Raw genomic sequence first — 19,366 nt, 5'->3', positions numbered from 1 at the left:
CATGAAATGAGAACTGCCTGGCACTAAATTGCAGCATAAAAAGGATATTAACTGCCTTCCCATATTATAATGTTGATAGTAGATGTTCCAATGGCAGCCCCGCTTTTCAGAAAGCAGGAAGAATGCTGTAGGAGACGCCCAAGTCCTGAGACAGTCAACACTCATTTAAGTGAGTACCACGCAGGTCATTCCATCTTACCATTGGACAAATCTCACTGTTTTTATATACTATGCATTCTAGTAAGCATTTGGCAGCAAGCAAGACAGATCAAGCCTCCGCCGTCATCTCTGGAACCTATGACGAGCAGGGAAGCAGATGCTACACAGGTTAGCTGCGTGAGGCATGCTACAAACGAGGTGGATTGCATAATACGTACCATCTATGCATGTTTGTAAGATAGGACTTAATTAACAGTGGTGAAGTGGGAAGATTAGATGGTCAAGGAAGTCTTTCTAAGGATGTAATATTTTCCAAAAACAAGCAAAAGGAGCTGGAGGAAGGAGAACCCATGGCAGAAGTGACAAGAACAGCACATTCCAAGCAAAGGGAAGACGCAGCGTCTTACTTAGTCAGCCCTGGCTGCCGCAGGAAAGTCCACAGACTGGCAGGCTTGAAAAACAGAAATTTACTCTCACGGTTCTGGAGGCTGGAAGTCCAAGATGAGGGTGCAGCATGGCTGGATTCTGGGGAGAGGCTTCTTCCTGGCTTGCAGAGGGCCAGCCTCTTACTGTTTCCTCACATGGTGGAGAAAGCAAGTTCTGATCTCTTGTTTTTATAAAGATACTAATCTCATCACAGGGGCCCACCCTCACAACCTCATCTAAACCAAGACCTCCCAAAGGCCACACTTCCAAGTACCATTGGGGGTGGGGGTATAGCTCAGCTGGAGAGTATGCTGAGTATTCACAAGGTACTTGGTTCGATTCCCCGTACCTCCATTTGAACAATGAAAAAAAAAAAGAGAGAGAGAAAGAGAAACCAAATACCATCACCTGGGGTGTCAGAGCTTCTGCATATGGATCTTGGGGACACAAACATTCAGCACATAATACAGAGCAAACGCCTGAGGTGAGAAAGAACATGGCGCCTTAGTGAAGTATGAAGGGCTTGGGGAGATTCCTCAGAATAAGGATAGAAAGGCGAGCGGAATGGACTAGGCAAGGATTTTGAACCCGATCTTACAACAACTGCCAAGGTCACTGAAGCCTTAGGCATGAGTCATATAATCAGATCTGAGTTACAAATGCTTTTGAAAGAAACTATTCACCAAAGGAAATGTTAGGTTCTATCTGATTCGTGATGAGAGAATGAGGCACTTAGTAAAAGATAATTATGAGATATTTGGGCTCTAAAGCCTTGACTTACAAAAAAAGAAGCAGCAGCAAAATTAATTTCTGCTTAGACAAAGGTTTCTTTGGCATATTAAAACACAGCGTTAATACTTGTTAATAACAGTACCAGCTGGTTCTGCACATTTGGACAAGGGCTTGATAAGGACTGATTTTCCTCAAATGGGTCACCGTAAATTCCTTTTCCTGCATGTCTCAGCCTAAATGCACACATGGCGGGAAACATCATTGGCAAATTCACGGAGGTGATTACTATTTTCCCTTTTTTGTGAAGGATTATCATTTGTTCAATTAAAATTCTAGAATTATAAATACATAAAATTATTTATTGAGCATGGGGGAAACTAAAACACACAAAAACTGCTAATTTTCATTACTAGTTAACATGAATTGATCCGTGAAACACTGAATCAGTAAACTTTTATAGCTGTACACATTAGCTTCCATTCAATCGTAATCTAGTATATTATAAATGGAGTGAAATTCTACAGGCTTTATATTCAAAAGACTCAGTAATACTAAGTCTTAATCATCTAAATCTCATTGAAATTCATAGAAATTTGAATTTAAGGAAAAAGCAGAAGTTTTGAGTATACTCTCAAAAACTTATCGTCTTGCGTGTAACAACTATAAATTCTGAATAAAACAACAACAATAAAGAATCTGAAGTCTCTTGGAACAAAATAAAAGCAGCAAGATTTTCACAAGGGGTCAAAAAATTGGAAGAATGGACTGATGTAGAGTGAGTTTTCCATTTTTTAAGTTTAACTTACTCTACTTATTTTTAGATTGTTACCGAAGGACAGGTGTCAGACAAGGCGTCACTCAGGGAGGCTAAAGCACCAATGAAGACACGCAGTCCCCCTAGAATGAAGACCCTTAAGACGGAGGTCAGGGCAACCACAGTCATTAGAAAGTGGGACGGAAATCTCAGGTAGCAGAAAGCCTTCCAGGCAAGTGCCGAATTCTGCATGAGCCCTATCCTTTCTCTGACTTACCCGTGACCTACACATGTGAGGGGAATATTGCAAAAACCCAGTTAAGAAAACTGAACTGAGATTTGCACTGGTGCTCAAAAATCAGAGGCTTCAGTTTGAGTACAACCAAGTTAATTGCCTGCTAAAACAAAAATATCAACACTATTCAGAAGAACATAACAAAATCCAGAGTCTCACAGCATAATATATGCAATGTCCAGAATACAGCGCAAAATTATTCAACATATGAATAACTAGGGAAATGTGACCTATTTTCAAGAGAAAAACAACAACAACAACAAAGAGACAAACCCCAGGATGACTCAGATGTTAAAATTCACAAAGACTTTATAGCTATAAGAGACAAAGGAAGACACTCGTGTAATGAATGAAAAGACAGACGACTTCAGCAAAGAAACAGAAGCTATAAAATAAAACAAAATGGAAATTCTACAAGTGAAAAATACAACATATGAAATTTTTTAAAAAACTGTTGGATGTGCTTAACAGCAGACTAGAGAGGAGAAATAAAATGGTGAATTTGAAAATAAAGCAAAAGAAACTATCTGATCTGAAAAACAAGAAGAAAATTATTAAAAAGAAAAATGAACAGAGCCTCAGGACCTCAGATCAAAAAGTCTAACATATGTGCATTTGAAATCTCAGAAACAGAGAAAATAAGGAATGAGGTGGAAAAAAAAATATTTAAAAATAAAGAAAAAGTAGCTCCTAGAAAAATTCCTCTTTACACATGGGATAAGCTTAACTTTCTCGTTTAAAAAAAAAAGAAAAAGTTATCTTTACAAATGACAGACAAAAGTGGTAACTGTACTTCATATGTTAATATGCATTTAGAGAAATAAAAGCAAAGTAGCCTTAAGATGTTATGAATTTAGGTAAGAGCACAACTGTATTTCTCAGTGTATATGACAAAATGGAATATTACCATATTCCCTCAAAATCATCTTTCTTCCAAAATATACTCAGATTCAAAACCCAAGATCAACTTGTTAAATTCATTTTGTGCTATTAGAAGCATGCTGTAATACACACAGAATCTGTATTTTTAATGCAAGTAATCAAATCACCTAGAGTTCGTTAATTAATTTGCAAATGTCAAACATTGGTTAATAAATTGCCCTTCCTGTCACCTCTCTTCTTTATGCTGGACACTGAGAGATGATGGAAGTGGAACAGACATAAGCATGACAATTAGATGCTACACAAGAAAAATACCGCATAAAAGTTCTTGTAAGATGAGTCCAGGAAATAAAGTATCCGCCAGCACTGAAATACTGTGTTCTTGTTTATGCATAATGTAACAGAGCAGTCTTTGTATTATTTTTAACAGTTCAGCACTTAAAATAATCTATACTTCAAAGGAAAGTAAACAGTGCATAAGCTTCTATGGTTTTTTACCTCATGACTGGGTTCTTTTATAATAGACATTCTTAAGAACTAGACAGTTCAATCTCTATGTAAACAATAACTTCCTCTGTGTTTCCAAACGCAGAAATCAAGAGAAGTGTACAACATGAGAAGTTTCCGACAAGACAATGGTTGGAAATCAAATAGTATTCATGTCTATTTATGTAAGGCTAGAAATAATATTCAGTCTCTTGAGAACATATCCACAGCATTGGCTATTTCTACACAGTTAATTTAAATGAGGAACAAAAGGACTTTTAGAATAATCTGAATGAAAGGGCTTTTAAAGATAGAGGACAGTCTCTTGTATCTGAACAGAAATTTTGAATTAACTGCCAGTAATCAAACTCCAATGAGATGAGAAATTGCCTCAAGTTCTGTTTCGTTCTTTCCTCTGTGCTATCCTTGTGAACACAAGCTACGCCACAAGTCTTCCTTGATTTTTGCCACATGCATTCCTTAGAAGCATCCAGTGGATGGTAATTTCTTGTCTGAAGATTTAGTATGAATTAAATCAACAGTATCATCAAAAAAAATCAACAATTAAAAATTACTACCATCCTTTAGGATAGAAAATATAGGTTCTAATTTCTATAAAGTGAGCATAAACAAATAACTTATTGATTTACATAAAGGATATCAATATATCAAGTGTACACACAACATATGGAAATTCAACTGAAAAAAAATGTTTTCCTTAATATTCTAATTATAATACTACACTGCGCCATTTTATATGAGAAGCTTGAGCACCCAAGGATTTTTGTATTTGCAGATGGTCCTGGAACCAATACTCCATGGATACCAAGGGATGACTGAATTTAAACTTAAGGTTTCCTATTTTGATATGCAAAAGAACTTCTAAGGAATGATCTGTTTTGTTCAGCTTTCTTACAGGAAAAATAAATAAATTTTAATTGATGTCTTTTTTTTTCTGTCACTATACCTGCTTTCTGTCATTATTTTGAATAAATGAAATTATTCAAAACCACCCAATGACTTTATTTTACGATTAAAGTAGTGTGTATCAAGAAGTGTTTGTTAAAGGGTACTGTGAATGATATTGTTCCTCTTGACTCTAGTTAAAGGAAAATTGAAAGCATCGCTTTCTTCCCTTTGCCCAATTCCTACTACTCAATAAGAATAAGTTTCAGGATAATTAATAAGAAAAGGAAGACACAAGTCAGCCACCTCCTACGGCATCAATGTTTTCCTCTTTCACTAGGATAAGTTACAACTCAAAGGACAAGCACAGAAGACAAAGCCTGGTGGTGCCTTTTCCTTAGGAAATACCCTTGACAAGTTGGAAGGCCAGATACATGCCCAAGAGCATGGGCGCCATGGGACTGGCAAATATGACCAGAGATGAACTGTGGAAGCATGTCAGGGAACAGGCTACTCTAATCTTTACTTTAAACCAAGAAGGGCAAGGAATCCTCAAAGCCCAGAAGGCCCCTGGGACCGTGTGTGATAAGAAGCAGACTAAATCTGGGACTGAAGTTCTCCACAGCACTTAAGACAGTGAGCTTTCCTAGGGGGTCACTGGAGGTGCAAGATCATCTTTCTATCCATGTAACATGACTAGTCATTGAGGTTTTTAAAACAAGAGACTGACATTTCTTTCTTTCACTCTCACTTAGCTCCTCAGTTTAATCAAAACTCAAGTGAGGCGACGCACTGTGATAAACTTTCCTGGGAGTTGACCACGCGTCAGGCACTGCTCTATGCCCTGGGTATACAGCATCTCATTTAATCTTCACACTAGCCCTGTGAGGTTGGTCCTATTATCATTCCTTTTTTATGGTCGAGAAAGCTGAGGCTTACAAAGGTTTTGGAACATGAGCCAGGCCCGGTTACTAAGTGACAGAGCTGAAATGTAAACCCTGTTCTGTCTTGCTCCACAGCACAAGCTTTTATCCATTAGATCATTCTTCCTCTGTTCAAGTCAAGGACACTTGGACAGAATGAGCACCAGTCAACCTCGTCCCTCGTCTCAAAGAGCTTCCACGCACTTCATCAGAGGGCAATCCAAGATCTGCCTTTTTATGGGAAAATGGTAAACCCTGACACAAAGTTAACAGCGTGGGCTTTTTAAAAGGAAATTCAAGGCAGAATTGCTAAGAGAGAAAGACGCCAGTGCCTTAATGCATACACAGAGCAGGGGAAATATGGCCAAAGCCAGAGATTAAAAAAATAAAAGTAGCAAGATTAAACAATAACCAAAATTAAGACATTTTTGTCTGTTCAACACAATATCCCATCTTAACTTGAGTCAACGCTTTTTTCTCATATGAAAGATACTAGTTAATAGCTTCCATTAACTACAGGATATACTATTAAGAAATGGCAATAATAAATTCTACCTGTCCTTTCTTAGCCTGAAGCAGCTACATTTTCTTCACAACTTCCTGACAGTAACAGATGCTAACGAAGGCCACTTTTGCTCAAGAGGTCCTTAATCCATCATCAAGGGATACCAGACAATGACCAACAGCAAAGATTTCCAGGACCCTTCTTCAAGTGGGAAAGGGCTCTTAACATACGGCCAGGCCTGGGCAGACATGGGCCAACAGGCAGCAGATTCAATCATTCCAGGGCACTGAAGAAGGAAGTTGAGCAAACAGGGGCAAGACACCTCCAGACTTCATTTGGAAATACTGCAAACGGTGGGAGGGGCATATTACCTGCTAAAGAGAAGAGAAAAGTACAGAGGTAGGGGTAAAAGATCGAAGAGAAAGAGGATAATTGAGACGCCACGTCAGAAAAGATGGGAGGGGTGAAATGTACACTGTGGATGAATAAGCTCAGTTTGGACAGAGGAGACTCACTTAGTCCTTGAGGACTGCATGGCACACATGATACAGAAAAGTCCAGTGGTGGGAGCAAGTTTTCCCTTTCTGACTGAGGCATGATTACCTGCAAAGAGTAAAGGGATCAAAACATGATGCTTAAAGAGAGTTAAGTTGAGACAGGAAGGAAAGGGACAGGGCACAACCATTCAAAGAATGACATAGTAATTAACACCAAGATAGTGGAAGATTCAACTCCCAGTGGACACTGAGGCCCAAGACGGCAGATTTGATCTCCACTAGACCTTGAGCTTCACTGTACACTCATTGTTATATATTAACATGGAAAATGACATTCCACAGGCGCCTTGACAGTTCTGAGGCTGACCATAAAAAGTCAAAAAGTGGGTGGTGGCCTAATTTCTGGGACTCGCCACCCCCTCCACCAGAGTAGCTGGAATAACCCCCCCATTTGTCAGCATGACACTGTGGAGCCCATAAAAACTGACAGCCCCACGCCTCGTGGCCGCTCTCCCTTCTGAGTGAGGTGGACCACACTGTCCACGGAGTGTGTATTAACTTTAAACTGAGCACCCAACTCCCATACCTCGTGGCCTTTCTCTTGCCTTCTGAGACAGTCTGCACTCACTCTGGAGTAGGTATCTCTGAATAAATCTACCTCTACTCAACTGTGGCTCACTCTTGAATTCTTTCCAGTGCAAAGCCAAGGACCCACACTTGGCATGGCATGTCCCAAAAACTCAACCGAGACCTGGGACATGGACATCCTCTAGCCCTGTGAAGGAAAAGCCCAGCTGGGCTAACAAGCTAAGTCACAAATCTAAGTGTAACAAGTGTCGGATTACTGATCTGAGTTCTGCTGGGCTAACTTGTAAATCTGAGTTAATTATTGCTGGTTTACTGATTCCCTGTTCATGTTTTTTTGCTAGCCAGCTGGATTTTCAAAGAGACATATCTGACCTTGAAATGTTGGTTTGCTGCCTCCCTGCCTCTACTTTTGTGATAATGATGTTGCTAAAGCTGTTCCATGCCTATTGGCCAAATACCCCAAGCTTGTAATTAACCCTATAAAACCTCATGCACACGTCTTGGAGGTGCTCAGAGCTTCGGAGCAGAAGCCCCTCTGAGCCCGCCGGCGTAATAAATCTGAGTACTCCAACTCTCCGAGTGGTGCTTGTTTCTTGGCTGGCCTGTCATTTCCGTAACAGCCCCACATTATCTTCCTGTGTCAAAGTCATGGGAGAGATGCTAAGGTGAATACAACAAAATTGCCTAGCAGTATTGAGGGTCCAGCTGACGCCATCCACTTAGAACAAATCCTCCCTTGGAATTCCTTCAGCAGCACTCCGCAGTCCAAGCGCTGGAAGACGGAGGAGCATAGGAGCGAGACTGATCCACCGTCAGTAATACATGCCCGGGTATGGAAGATCAAGGGCAAATTTGGTGCTTCCAGGAGTCCCAGCTGCACAGAGAAGGAACTAAAGCAAGAAGGGGGCTGATATCTAAGAAGGGAAAAGGAAGAAAAGGAGCCCCCCACGAATATAGTTTCAAAAAGTAAATGTAAATCAATCAGACTGAGAAGGCTAATAGGCTCGGAGGCTGTGACAGAGACTGGGCTGTAAGATGGGATTTAGAAGGTGGAGCCATTCCCGATAAATACCAGGTTTTAGAGTACAGCTGTGGGACAGGGTTCCTGGAAAGAAGCAGAATAAAAAATACAAAATCAGGCCGGTGGGGAAAATGTAAGTAAAGCCAGTATGCCTGAATGGTAAGAGTTTTGGTAAAGGTAAAACTGGCTAAATGGCTGTCAGCATCCTCCATGCACATGGCGGAGCGACCAGGAGGTCGGTAAAAAAGAAGTGGGAGGACAGAATAGCAGAGCCAGGTAACGTGTGCCGTAATGCCTGGGACTGCGGAGAGGGATGGTGACTATTTCAGAAGCAGTGTGCCAGGGCTCAGAAAATGGGGCGAGATGCCAACCATCTTTGGAGATTCTCCAGTCCATGGGATTCCAGAAAATAAGAAAACAGCACTCTGACCACAGAGCCCTCCCCTCCAACACCACACGAGTGGCGTGACCCCTGTCCCAGCCAGCATCCAAGCCATTGACTCTTCTCTCATTATCTCCACTTTAACTTCCACTGCTTTAATTATCACCTCCACATGAATGAGTTCCAAGTTTACATCTTTAATCCTCGGCTCTCTCCTGCACTGGAGCTCTGGATATCTAAAAAGCTGCAGCAGGGGAGGGTCTAGCTCAGTGGTAGAGTACGTGCCTAGCATGCACAAGGTCCTGGGTTCAGCTCCCAGTACCTCCATTAAAAATAGATAAGTGCTCTACGCAGGAAATTGATACAACATTGTAAATTGACTATAACTCAATAAAACAAAATAAATAAACACAAACAAACCTAATTACTTCCCCCTGCCCCCCACCAAAAATAATAAATAGACAAATAAATAAAAAGTTGCAAGATCTCTTTTCCTGGACTCCTGGCCATTCATTCATACTCAACATATCAAACCCTCAACTAAGTGAGCATCTTTCTCCCCCAAAATTTCACTTCTAGCTTTTCCTATTCCCCCTACTAACCCAGGCTGAAAATACGGCGTCATCTTTTACTTATTCCACCCCTTCCCCCTTCATGACTTATTCAAAGGTATAGCAATTCTCCCTTTATAGACCTCCCAGGCCAACCTTCCTACTACTATGCTCTAGTACCATTCCCCCAGTGCAGGCAAAAGCAGCAAGACTGAACAACAAACAAGTGTAAGACATTTTCGTCTGTTCAATACAAACTCCTGCCACTTGTGACAACATGGATGGACCTGGAGGGTATTGTGCTAAGCGAACTAAGTGAGACAGAGAAAGACAAATACCATGTGATTTCACTGATGTGTGTAATCTAAAAAAACAAAGCAAACAAACAAATACAGTCGACAATATTGTAATCAGTTTGCATGGTGATGGATGGTAACTGCATCCATCATTTCATAATATATAAAAATATCAAATCACTACGCTGATCTCCTGAAACTCATTTTATGTTATATGTTACTTATAACTCAATACCAAAAAAGACACTGAGTGACTCTGGACCAGAATCACGCCCTGCACAACGGAGAGCGGTCAGGTGCTGGCACTGAGTCTAAGTACGATGCTTAGCGCCCTGGGGGGAACCCCTTTAGGACTCATACCGCTTACATCACGGGGCCTAGTCTCTCTAAGTCCTTCATGGTGTTTTGTTTTGTTCTGTTCTGTTTTGTTTTGTTTTTTGGCGGAGAAAGGATTGCTACTGAACCTTCCTTAAGACAGGCGGGATTCTATCAGCCCATAAGGAGATGTTACAAGCTTCCAATGTAAGCAAAACAGATTTCTGCCTTCATTGCCAGAAACACACATCTCACTGAAAAGCAAATACATAATTTAAATATTTTTGCTTCTTCTTTTAGTGCAAGAGAATTTTATTTGAAACGCCACTTTGAATTCATCCTCAGCCTTTACTGTATCAGGCAAAATCGTCTTCTTCACCATTTCTAGAAGTCATATTTACTAACATTTCATAATACGTAACATGCACTGGGCACTTACTGTAAGTCAAGCGTTGTTTTAAGCATATATGTAGCAATTCATTACACACACTAAAACTTTATCAAGCTGACACCATTGTTATCCATATTTTCCAGATGAGTAAACTGAGACACGGGGCCCAAGATTACATAGTTAGTGAGAAATAGTAGAGCTGAGATTCAAACCCAGGCACACTGACCCCATGGTCTGGCTGTACCTTTCATCACTGCATGCAGCCTAATTTTAGTCTTCACAGCTATCAACTCTCCACCGTGTGATGCCAGCCATCTTCAGTTCTAGAACCAAGAGCTAAGCAAAGTGCTGTTAAGTTATATACTGACTGTAATACACCCTACAGACGCGAGGCTATACCCCTCCTATTACATAGCCCAGCATATTATCTGATCATCTTTCCCAAGCAGGAAAAGGGGAAAGGAGGTAAAGCTAGCTGCTTGGTGTCAGGTAGCAGCTCAGTGGGGGCAAGGAGAAGAAGGGTACCGAAATGAAGTCCGAGCGAGAACTCTACAGGGCATCTCGAGTACCCAAAACAGGTCATCAAAGCAAAGTTAGAGGCATACACAGCACGTGCTGGAAACTACAATATAAAGGCAGCGAAAGTCAGATAATCCGGGAGGATGACCATTGGTTTGTAATCTAGACACATCCTGGAGACTGGTGCAAAGGACTGTTGTGGAAATCTCACATGCTTTCGGTGTGTGTGGCCAGGCAGATCAGGTCCACTCAAAAGAGTCAGAAGAAGACAATCGTATACAGCTAATACAATTCTATGACCATCAAAGCTGGCACACACAGTGTAAGGACATAAGCATGTATGTAAGGTAAGCAATGAGAGTATGTCTGCAGTCAGGTGAGGGACAAACAATGCAATTCAGACCATAAAATTCCAAAGGATCAATGATAAAATAAATGGAGGAAATAAACTTTATGGTAAATGTAATATAAATGCAAATAAAATGTAAAAGCCTTGGCTAGTTGTAACCCATCTTAGTAAATTTTTTTTCATTATGTAGCTCTTCAATACAATTTAACAAAAGTATTGATCTTCCAGTATATGAGACTGAGGACACTAGGAATTACAGGGGACTCAAATACTATTAAATTGCAACTGCACAAGGTGATCACATCCATCGTCTTACTAATCCAAGTAAACCACCACAGCACCATAAAAAAAAATTAAGAAAAGAGCTGCACATAATTATCAGAGAAATGCAAATCAGAACTACAATGAGGTATCACCTCACACCTGTCAGAATGGCCATCATTCAAAAGTCCACAAACGATAAATGCTAGAGAGGCTGTGGAGAAAAGGGAACCCTCCTACACTGCTGGTGGGAATGCAGTTTGGTGCAGCCACTGTGGAAAACAGTATGGAGATTCCTCAAAAGACTAGGAATAGACTTACCATATGACCCAGTCATCCCACTCCTGGGCATTTATCCGGAGGGAATTCTAATTCAAAAAGACACCTACATCCCAACGTTCACAGCAGCACTATTTACAATAGCCAAGACATGGAAACAACCTAAATGTCCATCAACAGATGACTGGATAAAGAAGTTGTGATATATTTATACAATGGAATAGTACTCAGCCATAAAAAAGAATAAAATAATGCTATTTTCAGTAACATGGATAGACCTAGAGATGGTCATTCTAAGTGAAGTAAGTCAGAAAGAGAAAGAAAAATACCATATAATATCATTCATATGTGGAATCTAGAAAAAGAAAAATGAAGACACTAATAAACTTATTTGCAAAACAGTAATGGATTCACGTAGCAAACAACCCTATGGTTACTGCTGGGGAAGAGGGGGGTGGGAAGGGGTAAATTAGGAGTTCTAGATTTGCAAATATTAACTACTGTACATAAAATAGATAAACAACAAGTTTCTTCTGTATAGCACAGGGAATTATATTCAATATCTTGTAGTAACCTATAATGAAACAGAATCTGAAAATGAATAAACGCATGTATATGTACAACTGATACATTATGCTGGACACCAGAAACTGACACACTGTAAACTGACTATACATCAATAAGAAAAGAAAAAGAAATTAAAAAAAAAAAAAAGAAAAGAGCTGGACAGAACAAGGAAACATTTAGTGGGAGGAGGTGGCATCCACGATATACCTAAATCTCTCCAGTGTCAAGGACAGGCAACAGAAGACAAGGAATGATGTGAACAGATCTGGGATGATGACCACGGGTATAAATGAAGGGAGGGATGTAAGAAATACTAAAGGCCTTGGCAACTAGTGTGGTTAAATTTGGGGAGGAATCAAAGGTGATACTAAGATGTTAGGAAACACCTTCCTTAATAAAGTCTCTTACAGCCAAGGTTGCCATTAGGAGAGTCTCTTGAAAGAAGAGACCTCACACTATTCCTGAGAACTCAGCATCCTTTGCCTTCATCACCACTCAGACTTCAGGAGATGGGTTGCCAGCCCTGCACACTTTGACTAAAGCTAATTAATCTTCCCTTACATCAGACCACCCCCGGGGGTGTTTTAGGGTCTCCATTTTTACCTCCACAAAGCTAATATATTTAAAAGACTTTGCTAGAAGCTAGGGGATTAATAAAAAGGAAACAAGCCCAAAAGATACAGTGACTCAGAAACAAGATATCGGTTAGTCCTTTTCGGCCCATGGAGCACAGCAGGAATCAGGCCTTCCCATCCCTCATGTCTTTCCCAGATGGTAGATACTACTTTTAATGGCCGGCACCTCTCCTAGGTGGGTGGCCCATTCTGCTCCCCGCTGCCTCCCCAGCACCAAGACCACTTCCTGGAATGTACTAGGTACCCAGTAAATATTGTTCATTGAATGCTGTTTATCCAATGAATGCTGTTGTTTGATTAAGTAAATGAATGAGTGAATGAACACAGTGCTGATCCCAGGGGGGGGTATGAGAGAACAATCTGGTTATGGCATGTGTGTGATTCAGGTGTGAACATTGGAGTTATACTGTTTGAAGATCTGGTTACAAGATAAACGCTGGAAGTGTAGCTCCTGTCATTGGATTTACTGCAGGGTGGCGAGTGAAGTTTTGCCAAGAGGTTGACGTTATGCTTTTTGACAGTGATCTGAAGAAAAAGAGACTCTTTCAGGCCAGACGGACACTAGAACTTGGAGTCACTCTGAGAACTGCAGAGGAGAAATTCCTTCCTGCCTTGACCATGAAAAATATTGAGAGATACTGAAAGGAGTTCCTGAGGGGTATGTTGTTAAGAAGGGGGTCTCCACATGGGGGGCCGTGGGAGGGGAAAAAATTAAGAAATCCAGATGAGTGCCCGCCACGTTGTGAAAACCCTTTGGTGCTACAGGCAACAGAAAGAAGGTACGGTTATAAGAATGGATGTGATGTGGGGGGGAGGGTCTAGCTCAGTGGTAGAGCACATGCTTAGCATTCACAAGGTCCTGGATTCAATCTCCAGTCCTCCTCTAAAAATAAATACATAAATAAATCTAATTATCTCCCCATTCAAAAAGTAAATTAAATAAATTTTTTAAATTTTTTAAAGAAATCAACAAGCATTGATTTAAAAAAAAAAAAAAAGAATTGATCTAATGGGATGAAGCAAAGCCCTGGGAGAAAGGAGAGGCTGCGAGAGCCAAAGGCCAGCTGGGGAGGTTTGTTTTTACAAAGTGATGTAAAGAAAGATGGAGAGAGTAAAGAGACAGAAAGCAGATGGAAGACACTCCGGGGAAGCTTACCTAGCAGTTAGGGGATAGTCATCCAGAAAGTTCACCGAGCACAGAAATTCACACAGCCGCTGTGGCGAGGCGACAGGAGAGCCCAGGGTGTAAGAGGAGGTTCTGCAATCTTGAGAGGCTAGATTGCAGCAATTTCCAGAGAATCTAATCAGCACCATTTAATACCACCTACAGCAGTACTTGGCAACCTGAAAGGTTTTCTGCCGTTGGAGACTGGAGTCCTACATTGAGCCAAGTTCAGCTTACCCTAATGGATCCACCGCATACCAAGTCTTAATGATGGGATAAACTCACACCCCGTGGCAGAATCATTGCACAATTTTAGAAAGAACTCTAACAAGAGAGGTTCTAATCAAAGGAATCACAATTAACCCACCCTGCTTATTTTCTTTCAAATGAAGCCAAGTTGCACTGTTTCATACCAAGATCTTTAAGGTCTTCCAGATGGAAGAAATCTTGGAAATCATCTAGTCCAAACTCTCACCGATTACAACTTCAGTTTGAGACATCTGTGGCAGAAACTCTCAGGGCTCGCTGGCAGCCATGTGCTTCTCTCCGTTCTCAGCGGCCTTCGCATACAGCTGAGGCCACGTGGCTAAGCTCTGACCTATGGGACAGTGCTGGACCTGATCTAAGTCACTCCCAGGCCTGGCCCTACCTCGGATGGAGAAGGACCAGCCAACCTGCATCGTATCAGACCCTGCTTGAGGCATAAATAAACTTCCATTATGCTATTCACCGGCATTTGCAGATCTGTCTGTTTCAGCAGCAAGCATTAATTGATTCCCAAGCCTTCTTTTAATAACCTAGCAACTCAGTGAGCTGCCAATCATGCCAGAGAGAGAGAGATGGAGATTACTATTGTCCACAGTTTCAAAGAATGAATAAAGAAAGGAGGAGTCAGGTAACTCGTTTTTACCACAGAGTAGCATCTCACTTACCTAAAGGTTATTACTTGAGACATGACTTATAAAGGCTAAAGCTTCACCCACCCTGAGAGCCAGGAAATAAGCCACAGAGGGCTTAAAACAACCCAGCCTGAGAGCTAAATGGAGCTTTAGGGCTTCGCTCACTAGTTAGCCACAAAGGCTCTACTTGCTCAAGTTATCCTGGAGTAAATATGGTTTGTTATCTCACAGCAGATAAGAAATAGGAAATTGGAAGCCATAAGGAGTGGTGCCAGAAGGGTGCACGTCACAACATTCTGAGAGTGAAGGAGAGATCGTAACTTGAAAAGGCAACACATCCATAAGCAGAGTAGAGAGCCCCAATTTATAAAGGATGACAGCACCCCACTACTGCTGAGTCCTGAAGGCATCGCTGGAGGAGCTCAGCCCACATATGATAAAAATAATTTGTCCTTCTCTAGCTCTTGGAAGCTTGCAAAGAAGGTAAGACAAAATGTAAGAAGTCTCTGAAAATGGTTACTCGAAACAGTTCAGTGTTTAAAGGCAAACACTTGCTTATTTGAAAAACTGATTTGTGAGGGCCACCTTCCTTCCCCAGGATGCCACACACTGATGCTCAAAACCAGGAGACTTTGCCATTTGCATACTGCTTAACAATAAAACTGAGTGAGAATGTCTGATTCTTCCCAAACCCATCTGGGTGCTCATATCCAGACTGAAGGAAATTGGGATTCCAAAAGCAAAATCAAGATCCAAATACCATGTGAAGTAGAAAGGACCTTATAGATCATTCAGTAAACGCCCCTGGCAGAAAGATTAGGTGACCAGAGGGCACCCATTCACGTCCCTGCAGAGGACACACTGAAGTCCATGTCCCCTGCCTTCCGAGCCAAGGTATAACTATCCACATCACAATCCTCCTTCCCTGTCCGTACTCATACCTTCTCCATCCCTTCCGTCCTTCCCCTCGATCCACAGGCCGGATGCACTCACCTGCAGAAAGCAGTGTCCGACTGGGGCGTGCTCAGGAAGGGTGGTGTTGTACACCTGCCTCAGGAAGACGGGCTCGTTGTCATTCACGTCGTCCACGACGATGCTCACCAGGCAGGTGGCGGAGAGCGGGGGCTCTCCGAGGTCTTGGGCCACCACTTTCAGCTCTACCGCCTCCTGGATCTCTCGGTCGAGGCTCCGGGTGGTGCTGATCACACCGCTTTCGGGATCGATGGTGAAGGACGGTCCACACTCTGCGGTGGGCCTCAGAGCCTCTGGGCTGCAGCGAGCCTGGAGAGGGACCAGCGTGTAGCGCAGTCGGGCATGGTCCGTGCCAGGCTCATCCGCATCCGAGGCGCTGACCCACAAGACCGCCGTGCCGGGGACCGCGGCCTCGGACACTGAGGCCCGGTAATGCTCCTGGCTGAAGAGAGGCGGCTGGTCATTGAGGTCAGCAACACGGAGCAGCAGCGTCTGCTCGGTGCTCAGCGGAGGGGATCCCGCATCCGTGGCCACCAGTCGCAGATCATACAGGTCGCGGCTCTCCCGGTCTAGGGGCCCCTCCACGCAAAGGAAGAATACTCCTGAGGGGCCTCCAGACCGAAGCGCAAAGGCTCCCTCCCCGCCCTCCAAGACCAGCGAGATGCTCCCGCTGTCTAAGCCCACGCCAAGTTCCCCTGCGGCCTCCTCTTCCTTCTCTGGGTCGCCATCCGCGTCGGACACCGAGACCCTAGCCACATAGTCGCCAGCTCGAGCGCCCTCGGAGACGCGCGCGGCGCCTCCCTCGGTGAGGAAAAGCAGATGAATGGCGGGCCGGTTGTCATTCACGTCCAGCACGGCGATGGACACGCGCACGGTGGCGACTTCCGGCTCGGCACCTCCGTCGCGGGCCTCGACCACCAGCTGGTGCCAGGCCTGCGCCTCGCGGTCCAGCGGCCTCTGCAGCCGCACCACGCCGCTCAGCTCGTCCACCGCGAAGTAGGCCGCGTCGCCCAGCGGCCCGCCGCTGCCACCCGCCCCGCCGGGAGCCTGCCGGGAGCGGACGCGGTAGCGCACGTGGCCGTTGGGCCCCAGGTCACGGTCGGTGGCGCGCACGCGGCAGATCTCGGCGCCTGGCCGAGCGTCCTCGCGCACGGCGGCGCGGTACTCGCTCTGCTCAAAGACCGGCGGGTTGTCGTTCTCATCCAGCACCCGCAGCTCCACCCGCAGGTGGCCGGTGCGCCGCGGGCGACCGCCGTCCCACGCCTCTATCTGCAGTTCGTGTGCTGCCGCCGCCTCTCGGTCCAAGCGCCGCAGCAGCACCAGGTCTAGGGGCTCCAGGGGCGACGAGAACGGCGGCGACGCTGGTGACCCCGGGGCCCCGTAGCGCAGCTGGAAGAATGGTCCTGCGGGGTCCTCGGAAAGCTCGGACGGCTGCACGAGGGTGTAGCCCTGTGTGCTGAACAGCCCGGCGTCGGGGTCTTCGGCGCCTGGCAGGCGGAAGGCGGTACCTGGCGGGCTGAGCTCGGAAACGTCGAGCTGCAGGGAGTCGCGGGGAAAGCGAGGCGAGTGGTCGTTCACGTCGTTGACGCGGATCTCCACCTGCACCACGGCGCCCAGCAGCGTGGCGGCCACGAAGCTATAGTGGTCCCGCCGCTCGCGGTCCAGGCGCCGAGCCGTGCGGATGATGCCTGTGTCCGGATGCACGTGGAAGTCGTCCAGCAGTGGGGAGTCATCCGAATCCTCCGACAGAAAGAAGCCGCCCCCCTCCTGCTGCTGCTGCGCGGCCGGCAGCCCGGCGCGGATGTCGCCGACTAGAGTGTTCGGAGGAAGCCCCTCGTCCACGGAAAGGCTGAGGTTGAACACCTGGGCGGATGAGCCCGAGGCCGCCCACAGCCACGCGTGCACGTAGAGCCCGAGCAGGAAGCGCTGCGCCCCGGCGCTGCCGCTGCCTGGCCGCCGGCAGGGAGCCCCTCTCCTCCCGGGAAGCAGGAGGCGCTTCCCGGCGAGAGCCCCCGGCTGCTGACACCCTTCGCCCATCCTCCGCCCTGAAGGGCTCATTTCTCCTCCAGCTCCCGGGGAAGGCTCCCGGGTAACTGCCAGCTTGTGACGGGATGGCAGGAAAATCCGGGAGCCTCTTCGGTGTCTCAGCCAAAGAAGAAAAGACTTTGTTTGGCAAACAAGCGAACAGACCCAGGAGTTCCCGAGGTTACATCTGCAACTGGTGAAAACGCCCTCCGCCTGCAGCTCGTGCAGACGGGGAGCGAAGCTCTAGCTGCCTCTGCCGCGGCAGCCACCTCTTCAGCCCCTGGATTTCTTTAAAGGAGTCTCATCTATTTTTCTCTTTCCTTTTATTCCTTTTACATCTGTTCCTTATTCTGCTCGGCCGGTTGTTTCCCCCTGGTAAAGTCAGGTGCATTATTTCTTTTGCCAAAAGGATGAAATTATTTAAAGGCGTACACACGAGGAGAGGATGGGGGTCGGGCCGAGGAAGGGGTGGAGTAAGGGCGGGAGGCCAGGAGTGAGGGCGCGGGGCCGGAGCGGAGGAGGGAGGGAGGAAGAGAGAGAGGGAGTGGTCCGCTGCTCCGGGGGGTGGCCGCTCCCCGCCGCGTCTCCGGGCGCGGAGGGCCGCACGGCTCCCTCTCCGACCCAGCCCTCGCGGACTCCCCTCCGCTCTCCTCGCTGCGCTGTGACGCGCCGCACACCCGGGCAAACTCCAACCTGCGAGTCACCGCTCTGCAGCAGGGCGCATTCGTGGCTGGGTCAGGGATGGAGGACGGGGGAGCCAAGGAAGAAGGACCCGGAGATTTGGACCTTGGGGCGGCTGGGGGTCGCGCAGGCGGGGCTTCTGGCGCGGCTAAGCGTGCAAAGTGGCGAGGGGCGGGGGAAGGTGAGGAGAGCAGCCTCTCCACGCCCTCCCGGGCCGCATCCCCTTAATCGGCCCTTCAGCAGGCCTGACGCTTGGCTCCTGCTAAGCCAGAGGGTGGGGGTTATAATCACCTTGGAGAGCCAAACTTGTGTTCTCCATTTGGCGAGAGAGACTCGTCCCCAGCGGAAGGACAGATGGAGTCAAAGGCCGATGCGCAGCTGGGGCCAGGATGACTGCAAAGCGGGGCTGCAAAGCGGCGAGAGGCGGAACTTAGAAAAACCTTCGAGAAAACCGGGGGAATCTGTGACACACATGGTGGAAACCAGGCTTTATTATGCCGCTCAACGACTCGGGACATGTGAGTCTTGTCACTCCCCTCTGCCACCAGGAATGACAATAGATTCGGCTTGCGAACACTTTTTTTTTAATGCATTCAGCGCCATCACACCACTTCCAGGATGTTTTACAATGCTGATTTATGGGCATAAAGAAGGGGTGGCCGAGGCCCATCACCCCCCAGCTCTCAGCCGTCACCTCTGAGCAGGGAAGTTGGCAGGCAGGGCAACTACTGATACCACTTGCAAAATAGCTTGTGTCTGAGCCCAAGAAAAATGCCAATAAATTAATTGTCATGGACGCAGGTTTCCTTTCAATTATCCGTAATGATAGGTAGCAATTGATAGATGGCCTATAATAAAAAATGCCGGAGGAAGGGCTCTCTGCCCTCTTAAGGATGGCTGGCCAT

At 45.5% G+C, this 19,366-nt stretch overlaps 1 protein-coding gene across 1 annotated transcript in view; it reads right to left on the bottom strand.

Moving 5' to 3' along the window:
- DCHS2 (dachsous cadherin-related 2) overlaps positions 1–17,792 on the bottom strand; it is a 222,326-nt gene extending 204,534 nt beyond the window's left edge. The window contains exon 1 of the mRNA XM_031670062.2: positions 15,777–17,792. Within this exon, the coding sequence (XP_031525922.2) occupies positions 15,777–17,792 (2,016 nt within the window). The remainder of the gene's footprint in view (positions 1–15,776) is intronic.
- Positions 17,793–19,366: the final 1,574 nt, after the last annotated feature.

Source organism: Vicugna pacos, chromosome 2 (genome assembly GCF_048564905.1).
Source record: "Vicugna pacos chromosome 2, VicPac4, whole genome shotgun sequence".
NCBI lineage: Eukaryota > Metazoa > Chordata > Mammalia > Artiodactyla > Camelidae > Vicugna > Vicugna pacos.
The sequence above is the reverse complement of the archived record's forward strand: the minus strand, read 5'-3'. Positions and strand labels throughout refer to the sequence as shown.